Raw genomic sequence first — 12,215 nt, 5'->3', positions numbered from 1 at the left:
TGAGAGTGAGGGTGTCTATTATTTGCATCCGCCGTTTGAAAAGCAGAAATCCCATTGGTTGTTTGTGCAGCAGAGAGGTCTGGTAGACAGTGTGTACATGATGTGCGTCTCCCTGCGTAAACAATTTGGAGGAGTCAGCTTTTCTCTAACTTCCCGTGATCTGAAGTCTCACCGTTTTCTTTTCAAAGAGACGCAGTCATAGATTGTTTGCTGCCACTTGAAGCAGGAGAACAGATATCGATCCTTCCTGGTGCTCGCTGACTCTCTCTCAACGAGCAGGAGTTTATGTTTTCACAGCAATAAGGACATTTCTTATTCCTCCTGCGTCTCGTGTGAGTCAGAGAGGGTGATTGCCGACATGTGATCAAAAAGATGGACGAACGCAGAATAAACAGGTGGATGAATGGAGAATTTAATATCAGTGTATTTCCCTTTAATTTGAGCAGGTAAATTAGATGATCTGCTGAAAGAAGGATTTCTACCCTAGAATAAGATAATCAGATATTAGAGACTTGAAGATAACAGCTGCTTTTTACTTATTTCAAGCTGAAATCATCTGATTCCATAGGCCATCTACAGGTATCTGAGTTTTTGTTGTAAATGTTTGCTTGACGGATATTTTACAAAAAAGCGACCATTAAATAAGTTTAACTTGCAGCATCAGTTCAAGGGCAGCAATCTTTAATCGGGTGGATAAATCCTCCTCTTCCATTTGTTCCTCTATCAGCTTCCATTTTTCTCCTTCCAGTTTCCGTCCTTTTCCTGTTGGCGATGAGGCAGCCGCTCCATAGAGGACTTTTTTTTTCTTTAGACTACATGCTTGAAAAAAGAAAATATATTTTTAAATGATCATAGAAAGGAGCAAAACCGTGTTTAATGCTGATAGGGATCCTCAGCCAAAACGGAGATGCTGATCATAAGTTTCCACTTAGACGAAAACCGAGGCTCTCCTGAGAGCCTGAGCTTCCTGCTCAGGCTGTCAGGAAACTCCTTGTTAATTGAATAAAAAATATAAACCCAACCACAAAAAAAGGAGAAAAAAAGTCTTTAATAAGAAGAGCTAAACTGATGACTGTGACTTAGAAGCTGATCCAGTGTTAAATCTTTAAGTCTTAGATCTAACAAAATAAAACATTTTGATCCTGATGCACTGAGCAGCTGCAGATTCTGTTAGATAATTATGGAGTTATTATTTTTTCCATTATTGTTGCAAGTAAAGAACATGTCTTAAAAAAAACGTAATTTAAAAAAAAAACAGACATGTTTTATGAAATAAGAAATTGAAAAAAAAAATTCAATCCAGAAGTTAAACTTTAAAAAAACTTAATAATCAAAAGAGGTTTAAGGAGAAACTTTTACTAAGATATTTGTCTTCTTCTTTTTTTTTTTAGCTTATTATTTGCATTTTTTTTCTTTAGATTGGATTTTAGGAATTACTTTATTCACAAGTTATCTCCATCTTTTTAAATTCTCTTTACTTCAAGCACAATTTTATGGAAAAATTTTTTAAAAGATTTTTAAATGGTTCAGTTCAGTATGGGGAAAAAATTCAGAATTCTGACTTTTTTCTTAGAATTCTGATTTTAATCTCAGAATGTTGGATGTTAATGTAAATGGGCACCATGACGAAAGAGATGTGGGAGCACTCAGCTTCACTGACAAAGATGTGAGTTGTTTGGGAGGAACAGGAACACATTGGTGCAAAAGGATGGAATTAATTTTACATGCCGAGGGGTCACGGGTGATGCTATTTCATTAATGGAAGAGCAGAAGGTGATTAAAACAAGAGAGGTAGTCTCTAAAACAGAGATGGCTATGGCTTGATGCTAACATGTTTGTTAGCTGTCAGAATTTAGTCAGAATTCTGAGATTAAAGTCAGAATTCTGAGATTAAAGTCTTTCTTACCATTTTAAACTTAAATAAAATTTAAAAATCAGTTAACTTTTGTTTGTTTTTTTCAGTGGCCCTAATCCTCTTGCGTACAATTTAGACTGTCAATCTTCACCAATAAAAACATTCCTAACGTCCAGCAGACGAATAGAAATGCATTTTGCTCCTCACTCCAGAGAAAAGCCCGCCCCCAAAAGTGAAGAGAATGTGATCCGGAAAACGCGGATTGAAATAAAGAAACTTAACAATGTAAAATCTGTAGAACAAAATTTCCCATCCAAAAAATAAAAAAAAATCAAATCAAATTTTCATAAAAAATAAACCTGTTTTTATTAAACGTTTTTCATAGTTTCAATTTTTTATTGTTTTTCTAATTATTTCTGTTCACTAAATATTTCTCTGCTACAATAATGGAACAAAGTTCACTCCATACTTAATCTTATTTTAACAAAACTCAAAATTAATGCAATAATCTGCAGCTGCAGTGAGACAATTGCGCTAAGAAAGACCTTTTAAAATAATGATACATGTTCTCAAAAAAAGAACTGTTAAAAACGTGCAAATGTCCTCCTGCACTGCCAGATTATTGCAATAATTTTGAGGAGAGATTTCTTAAAAAAGACTAATAATCTAACAGATCTGCTCTTTTTAAATATATTGGTTTAAAAACAAGAACATTTTATATGAGACTTTCTTGTTTGGCAGACAGCTTCTTAAAAATAAATGAATTTCCCTTTTAAACAGCTTTAAAATGTCTATAAAATGTGAAATGTAGTGAACTTAACATGAGGACACAAAGAAAGTAAACAGAAGGTGACAGCCCGTTTATCTTAGCAGAAGTTTTGTATCATGAACTAATCCAATGTGTTTGTCTTCTTCTGGGTTTTGCTCTGTTGCCATCCTCGGCCTCACCTCACCATGCTTCAGAAGACATGCTTATTCCTACTCTTATTACCTGTAAGTAGAGACTTCACATCCGGAGCAACTTTCTCAGCCCCTCATGTGCTGCTTTGGTTTCTGCTGAAATGTTTGTTTGTTTAGCTCTCATCTCTCTGAACTTTGTAGAATAAACGCATTGACAGAATTTTCCCACACTATAAAGCTGTTTGATATAATTAGACTTTATTCTAGTAGTTAATTTATTAATCTGCCTTAAATTCCACTCATATGGAGGGAAATGCCACACTTGCAAAGTGTCTCTATCAGTCTGCACTGGACTTAATTTAACTGGATTTAAAATAACACTTTTGAAAGTGTTAAACAGTTAACACTGTGGCAGAGCTGGAACAACTCTTATCGAGGTTTGAATTTATCTCAGACTTCTGTGTGGATCCAAAAGATAACACCAAACTCTTGATTTAGAGAGGAAGGAACATAAGTGAGAGGAAGCAGTGCTTCTTTAAAAAGAAAAAAAAAACATTGACCCTGATTATTGACTGGAGCAGAAAGTTCCAGTACTTTTGAAACATTGTTCCAAAAATAACCCAAATTTCACAGACCAAAACTATAGACTTAGAAAAAACAAAAAATGGATCTTAAATATGCAAAAATGTTTGTCATTGTCTTACCTTCGCATAACTGTTTAACCTCCGGCCACTGGTTGGCAGCACTCAGCTGCAGCAGAGCGACAAGATATCATGAGATCATCCAGGGGTATGTTATTATAAAAATCCCTGAATATCTTTTCTGTAAATGTATCGGATAAATCGTATCGTAGCAGTCCTATCATGATACGTATCGTATCTCACCATTTTACACCCCTAATTTCAATGCTTTTTTGGGTGGTGAATGTTCTCAGTCATCCAGGTCATAGTTATTTCAAAAAAAAAGAAAATTGAAAACAATCCACTGGACTTTGTTTCCAAGTTTGAAGATGTTTTGCTTCCCATCCAGGAAGCTTTTTCATTCAAAATGTCAGGAATAGCGTTGAGTTTGAGGTTTTATACAGTAGCCCAACAAAGCCAAATGCAAATTGGAACAGACGAAGGGGTCCACCTATTTGGAATGGGGGTCGTTTGGCTTCTTTTGTTAACCTGCAGTGTCCATCTAAGTGTCTGAAAGGTCATTAGGCCAACATTCTCCTTTAACACCCAACATCCTTTCAGACAGTTAGACACGTATGTGTCATGGCAGTTTTACTATTGCATTTAATAATAGTACATTTAAACAGTTTAATGGAAAATTTAATTAAACATTTATTTTATTTTACATTTTTATTTCATGATACATTTTTTTTTATTTAATTTTGTTCCCTTTATTGTGACATCCGGCTGGGTGTCATGTGACCCCCTGGGGGACCCCCACTAAGCAGGATACGGGTCTGGATCAGTGGTGGTTCAAGACCAAATGTACCAGGGGGCCAGGAGGGGGGCCAGCGTTGTTTATGTGGGGGAACAGAAATAAAAACAAAAAACAAGGGATTCAAATATATTAAGATAGCATGAAGTGAAGTTTCTATTCTAGGTTTAATTAAAATTCTATGTCTTATTAGGTCAAAATACATTCAGAATTTAGGAATTTTACATATTTATTTACTTAATTTAAGTTCAAATTGCCATTTTCTATCAAATCTGAATTAGAACCCAATAAAAACTGATCAATTTAGCTGTAAAAATGTGGGCATTTTTTAAACTTGTTTTTGAAAAAAACCTTTAGCAGATGAAAACTGGGATCCTATCTCAATACCACTGAAGCTATCACCTTATTGTTTCTAATTAGTAAAACAGAATTTGTAAAAAAAAAAAAAAAAATGAAATAGAAGCACAGGACCTATCGGTAACCGTGTCTGTTCCAGCTCATATCATCATTAGAACTTCTTTGAGTATTAACTCTTTAGTACAGGGGCCATAACAGGGGCCAGGACATGATCTACAGGGGCACTGGCCCCCATTGGCCCATGTCTAGAACCGCCCATGGTTTGGATGCTAAATTATGCTCTATATGCTCTCTCTTTCCTTTTATTCCCCCCCCGATAAAATCGGTGTGATGTCCCTCCTGTTTTATATTCATCATATGTTGTTTTTTTTTATTAATACTACTATTATTATATGTAAAAATACTGCAACCTTAAGTTGCAGACGTGCTGAGGAGGTGCAGAGGGAATGTTTTACTTAAACCTCCCGCGGATCGTCTGCGCTTGCTGCCTCTTAAAGAGTCTCACCCTCAAAGGTCAATGTAATTCACTCTTATCTCCTCCACCAAGTGGCCATTTCCTGCTTATTAACCGCTCCTAATGAAGAGCTATTTTAGCTGTCTTAAGGCATGCACAAGCACGTAACGACACCACTCTCACACACACACCTGCTCACCTGTGCAGACGTCTGCTCTTTTCTGCTCATCTCAAAATCCCTGCAGAAGATTTCTAAAAACTTCCTGTTTCTCAGAAATTATCCAAAGGCCAGAAAAGCTGAACTAAATTTGGTTTGACTTCAAACTAAATGAAACTATTTTAACTTTCTCCAACCATGGATCCCTGAGCCTCTTTCCTCTCTTTTAGTGAAAAACTGGCAGGGGTCTGCAATCTTTTCTTTCTTTTACATAAAATATTACTATTATTCTATTGTTCTAAAGCGTAGGTCCTGAACAGGGGGTCCGCGACCCCTAGGGAGTCCACAGAGGTACTGCATGGGATTGGTGAAAGTTTTGGTTGATTAGAACATTTTTTCCACTGATTGAAATGTCTTTAAATCCACATTTACATTAATTCAACACACTGTAGTAAACAGATAAATGGAGGCAGAAGATGTCTTTCAGTCATCAATGCTCACATTCAGCGACACACAGGAGCTCTTTCAAGCTGGGCACCGTTTCATTCACAACACCTGTCCCATCAACCAGGAATCAGAAATACTTTAATAATCCCAGGGAGAAATTACTTTCATTACATTACTCCATCTCTAATAGAGTGACTATAGGACCAGTTTGATATAACACTATGTCATACAATATATATAATTAGGGATCCCTGATCCATCTCGCCATCAGTTTGGGGGTCCTTAGTCTGGAAAAATTTGAAGACATCTGTTCTAAAAAAATAGAACAGATCAAAATTGAAAGAAGTGAACTACAGCAATAAATGCAGCGTCAGGATCTGTTTAACCGACACACTGTGAACAAACCACGGCGTGGTGCTGTTGGCTGGGTTTCAAATAAATCATTCAGATAGTTAGCTAAAACACAAACTGAACAAACTAAAAGAACAAACTGAACTGAAATGCTATTGTTAACAACTTAGAACTTTGTTAACTTTGTCGCTATATTTAGTAATTTTTCACATCTCTTGTTTTAGTCCAAAGGACTGAATAGTTAAAAAAAAATCTAGCCGCTACTTTGGGCCGGATCTATCAAAGGTTTGCGTGTATAAAAACGTGAGCTATTTCACTGCGCACGCTAAAAAATGTACAAACTGATCTATCAACAGTGTGCTAAAAGGATTTGGTCTTTAAAACGTGCTTAATAGCGCCTCTTATCCATTTAGTACTTTTTCTGCAATGAATATGCAATATGGGGCGTTTACACGCAAAAGTGCGTCTTGTGGGAGGAGAACATGTAAATATATTAATTTAGCACTCGCAAAGTGATTTATCAAACCTGAAAGCAATTTTGCTAACGGTATCTGACTCTATATTTAACACGTTTCAAAAGAAGGTGCAAATGGTCTGTGTGCGTAATTGCGCACACATGGCAGCGGTAGAAGGAGACATCGAAATGAAGCAAGGAGACGCAGAGAACGCATTTTTTCACTCCGTGTGAATATTTTTGGAATGAACGAGGAAACGATCATCAAAACATATCGTTTATCAGCATTGCCATTTTGGAGCTGTTGGGGGAACTCCGAATGGATTTGGAGCCAGCCACAAGGAGGACCCACGCAATACCAGATATCACAAAACTCCTTGCAACATTGCACTTTTTTGCATCTTGGTCATTCCAACGTACGGTTGCAGCGAGAGCTGGGATCTCCCAATCTCGTTTTTCAGAAGTGCTGTCTGACGTTCTAAATGCATTTAGAACATGCCAATGCTGCGGGGATGCTTACGCACAGTAATCTCATCCACAGTCACTTCTTGTGAGCCATTTGGTATGTGCATTTTTCTACAGGCCAATACAAAACACCTGTTTTTTGTTTTTCTTTTTACTGCAGTGAAGTAGAAATTCAGCCACATACCACCTTAAGGAATAAAGGTTGCCAAAGTTTTTTTTGTTTGTTTATATATATATATATATATATATATATATATATATATATATATATATATATATATATATATATATATATATTTAAAATTTCTTAATGCACTAATTTGTACAAACTACTTTGCCGCAAACCACAAAACGCGCAAAACCATCATTTAAATAGGGCGTCTCCAACAGTTTTGCGCCTGCCACCAGTTACGCAATCACTCTTATTAAATCACCCGCAAACCATGGTTCAGCCCCTCGCGCAAAATTCCAGTTTGCGAGGGCAAATTACTGCACGCAAAATTGGATCTTGATAAATCCGGCCCTCTGTGTTTTTAGAGACATTCATGCAGTAAAGGAATCCCACTGAGGGTGGCGCTGTTTTACCTTCTCACATAATGAACCAATGAGCAGAGACAGTACTTGGAAAAATATATTACAATGACTCAGTCAGTTTTTTCAGGTATGATATCGAAATATTTTTCTATATCTTACAGATTTTTATTCTAAATGTCACCATTTAATTTCTGTTTGGTTGTGCTTTGGTGGCACAGTGGTTAGCACGCACGACCAACGTATGGAGGCCTCATTCCTCGATACGACTAACCCGTGTTGGAATCTGACCTGCGGTCCTTTGCTGCATGTCCATCCCCCTCTCTTGTACCCCCTTTCCTGTCAGCTTACTGTCAAAAAATGAGCCACTAGTAGCGTTAAAAGTTGCTATTCTATGTTTCATTTTTTTAATTGGTGAGTTTAAACACAGGAGAGTTGGAAAAGTCTTCAAAGTGTCATAGTTAGCTAATATTCCCCTGATAAATTATCAGATCCCGATAAAATAAGTTTATATTCGCCAAGTGTCTGTCCTGATTATGTTTAGGTCCTTTTTCAGCTTAAATAGAATTCCAACACCGGGAAATGAGCAGACAAAAACAAACATAGCGCCATCTGCTGGTGGCATCAGTCAATCAATCAATCTTTTTTTTTTTTCCTTAGACCATAGAGACTAAAAATATCACTGTCATCACTATTAATCAGGACATTTCCTTAGCATCTTTTAGCTTAGCCGCTATATCTGAACACCTGTGCAGCTTTAGCTGCTCTTCAGTAAAAACTAACAATCAGACTCAGGATCCCAACTCCACTCCAGTTTTATTCCTGTTAAAATCAAATAATTTTTACTTTCTTCACTCTGGATCTTGGACTTTTCCTGATATTTTTCTACACTTTCCTGGGAGGTGCTAACTGGCTTTGCCGCAGTAGGCTACTTCTTAGATTATCCCCTTCTTACATGCTTTTTATCATACCGCTGCTGTTATTTTATATAACAAAGGAAAAAAAAGGGAAACAGAGAAAAAGCAAATAGTACGCTAACAGGATCTTTCCGAAAATGATTGTTTGTAACCAGGGTGAGCTACTGGTCTATACATTAACTAAAATATTAAATAACATTAAATTCAAAAATACATTATTAATACCAAATGGAAATTAAATTACTTTGATCCTTTAATGAAAAATAATATTAAATTCAATTCAGTTTATTTCTATAGTGCCAATTCACAACACATGTCATCTCAAGGCACTTTACAGTTCACCAGATCATCCAGTCAAATTGATTCAAAATTTGCTATGTAAGAAAAAGACTGTTGTTTGCGTCGACTCTACACTAAGCATGCTTGTAGTGACAGTGGAGAGGAAAAACTCCTTTTTAACAGGAAGAAACCTCCAGCAGAACTAGTGAGTCTGGTTTATATATATATATATATATATATATATATATATATATATATATATATATATATATATATATATATATATATATATATATATATATATAAATGTCTATATATATATGATGTCTTTACACTTTGGACAGTACTATAAAAGCCAGATTATGAATATAACCAATGCTTTTGCTAACTATACTAAAGCTGGAGGTTTCTTTCCCACAGATTCTGTAACTTTCAAACTTTAAGAACTTTAAAGTTTGTTTTTTAAACATTTCTCATCTGGAATCTGTCGGTGTTTTTGCTGCAGGACAATCGGCCGGCCTTTTTATTCCTTTTTTAGCTGGGGGGCGTTCTACCGTCATACACAGCTGATTTACAGTCGATTTATTGAAGAGAGGAGAAGAACAAAGGGCGTTATTAGACTCCACAGTGGAGGTAAACATGGAGTAAAATGATTCTTTTTGCTCCTTGGTGAAGCTAAATGCAACTGAACAGGTTTGCTTTGGGCTCCACAGGGCTAGCCTGAGGACCCTTTAGATGAGGGGGTTGGAGATGAGTGTCGGACCGCTGTCTCTCTGTGTTGCCCTTTTCTCCTCCACCCCTCCCTTGCTGGCCGGGGTTGTGATCCTCAGATGAAAGTTTGTTTTGGTTTAGCCTGCAGCCTCTTCTGGAGCTACCGCTGTCATCCAGAGGTGACAGACCGCCTGCCTGCCTGACTGCTGATTCTAGCAGGGGATGGCTCCGGGATATTTGACTCATCAAGCTGCCAGCCGACTGGCTGAGGCCGATCCAGGCGTCATACAGGAGCTTCTGCCAATTCCTTGACAAGTGAAAGAAACGCTGCTCCCCTTGGATAGCTGGATTCCTCCTGGTTGGCCTGTTGACTTACAGAACAGTGCCTGTGATGAATCCCCTGAGCAGAATTTCTTCTGACTAATCTTAGAGGGAAAGAGTGCAGCTGAAATACATTTTCTAGAAATACATTTTTTCTTTAATACTAATTTTTCTAGTAATAATAAAATGCATCCGATAATTCCTCCAAAGAGGCACATTTAGCCGTGAATCTGAATGTTCAGAGGAAAATCACATCAACTTCTCCTTGTGATCCTCTGGTCTGCTGAAACTTGTCTGCCACCGTTTTTAACAAATCAGGCATTTAAGGACATTTTGCTTTTTCAAACCAGAGACTTTTATTCCAGTAAAGTTGTGTTTTTTCTGATTAGCTTTAGGTGTTTCTTGGGAACTTTGTGACGGTTTCTCTGCAGATGAAACAGGAACCAAACACTACGTTTCTCTGCCGCTCCTACGTTGAGCGTTTTCCTAATCTTATTGTAATTATTCGTGGAGGTTAAACATAAATTCGCCAAATATAAGAGGAACATCTTAGATTGTTTTAAAGAAAGCATTTAGTTTTATTATAATTTAGTTTGTTGGAAGGATTTTACAGATTGAAGAAATAGAAAATGACACCATATGCCAACAGTCACAAGGATGTGCATGACAAGGAAGGGCTATATATACTGCATGCATCATTTAGGTAGTTAACATTGGATTACTTCTTAAGATCCTTGAGTTATCTGCTGCAGGTAGGTGCTGCCCCAAGTGTTGGGGCCGCTATGATTTAAGGGGAGCCGACCCTCGCACGCTGATATTAGGACCGGCCCACCGGGGCAAATGCCCGCTATCACAGATTACCAGTCTGAGTCGGCTTAATAATGCACAAGACATCTGATTTGCGTTTATTGCTTCAATATTGTACGAAAAATAGACTTCTAGAGGACTATTAAACAGGACTATTAATACTTCTAAGTAACTGTTGTAAACCATCTGTAAAACTGGTAGATTTATATTTAATGGCTTCAGTCAAAATAGCTGGAGTCATTAGAATTTCGTGGGAAATAAAACGATTAACAATTTTAGGCTATTTAATTCTGACTTTTCACTGCCCTCTGGTTGCTAACTACAGACCAAAGGTTTATCTTTACTAAAATTTTAATTAGCTATATTACTGTCATTTAACACAAAGAAGTATCAGAACAGATTTTTATTTGATCGGGACAAAAACACATCCTGGTGATACAGAGTGAAACACAGCATCTAGTTTTTTACGAATAAAAACCGTCTTCATCGTAAAATCATACAGTGAATTAAAATATGTTACATATTAATTTGAGTCTGAAAACAGTAGATATACTGTAACTGTCTTTGGCCTCTTTATTGCAAAATCTGTATTTTTTATTTGTATGTTTTTGAATTAGAATGTTTAGTTTGAGGCTTTAAACTTGATTTTTATTCCTGCTCCCGGTTTTATGAACAGAATGAGATCATTGACCCTTTGGTCAGGTACAAAATAAACACACAATTTAAGGTCAGATCGCCATATGCTTCAAAAAGGTTTTTCTGTAGACGACTAAAGGGTTACACGCCCGTTTAAGTAGTTTAAAGTTTGTTTTTCGTACAAAACTAAAGGGAGAAACGAGTATTGACCATGGGTATGCTGGTCTGATGGGGTATGCTCATCTGACAGAACAACAGCTGTTGGTCAGGAAGCTGCTGACTGGTTTAATATTGATGTTTTATTTTTCATAAAAAAAAAACAATGAAGCCTAAAATAAGGCTTTATTCTTTGAAATGAATAACCTTCAGTAATGAGTCTTTTTTAAATGGAAACACAGCTTTTGGGAAATGAAGTCCTCCATTGCTCCGACATCTCATACATCACATGAGAAACAATTATGAAGCCGTTTTCCCATTTCTTTTTTACCCGTATCAGGTGCTCCACTGCTGCTTTGTTTCACTTCATTTCCTCTCATCTAGTTTCTCTCGGGATTAAAACTGTTCTTTAAACCGTCGGGGAAAACGAACAGCTTTCCCTGATGGGTTCCAATGTCCCCTCACCGCACATCTCTCATTATCGACACATCAAACAGCAGCAATTAGCGGCGCCAGAGGCTCGGCGGCGGCCCCCGAGTCCCGGCCGGGGCCGGCGCCCGGTGGGGTAACCTGAGCGGTTAATGAACTGCCGCAGCGATATTCATTAAAGAAGGATTATGTCGCACTCATTGCCAATTACCATACGAAGGAATTAGTCATTTTAAACGAGCCCATTATTGGGATGAATGTGTGACAGGAAGAACAGGAAGGATAATGAGAAAATCTTCTCTGTGGAAGTTTGGAGCCTGTTGCTTTTTCCACTTCTTCAGTTTTTCTGCTTCTTCGCTCTCCTTTCAATCCTTCTGTTCCTCAGTACTCTGTCTCACAGGCCCCCATAGTCGCTCGGTCCCTCGTTCTGTGGCTCCTGGAAAATCCAATCAGCTTTAAATAGAAGTAGAGCATCCAGTACGTCTCTATTCATCCTCTAATTGTGCAGACTATGGCTGCAGTCCAGGGTCCTCCCTTTTTTATAGCACTGTCTA

General features: G+C 37.4%; 1 protein-coding gene across 15 annotated transcripts in view; it reads left to right on the top strand.

Moving 5' to 3' along the window:
• Positions 1–12,215, top strand: part of ptprt (protein tyrosine phosphatase receptor type T) — a 471,678-nt gene that overhangs the window by 327,081 nt on the left and 132,382 nt on the right. For 4 of the 15 annotated variants that reach the window (XM_038297554.1, XM_038297552.1, XM_038297558.1 and 1 more), the window contains one exon: positions 2,819–2,848. The exons of 10 other annotated variants lie outside the window; for them this stretch is intronic. In XM_038297554.1, coding sequence (XP_038153482.1) covers positions 2,819–2,848 — 30 coding nt within the window. The remainder of the gene's footprint in view (positions 1–2,818; positions 2,849–12,215) is intronic. One more of the 15 variants, XM_038297546.1, reaches the window with a different exon arrangement.

Source organism: Cyprinodon tularosa, unplaced genomic scaffold, assembly GCF_016077235.1.
Source record: "Cyprinodon tularosa strain WSP-4 unplaced genomic scaffold, ASM1607723v1 ctg390, whole genome shotgun sequence".
Taxonomy (NCBI): Eukaryota; Metazoa; Chordata; class Actinopteri; order Cyprinodontiformes; family Cyprinodontidae; genus Cyprinodon; species Cyprinodon tularosa.
The sequence above is the reverse complement of the archived record's forward strand: the minus strand, read 5'-3'. Positions and strand labels throughout refer to the sequence as shown.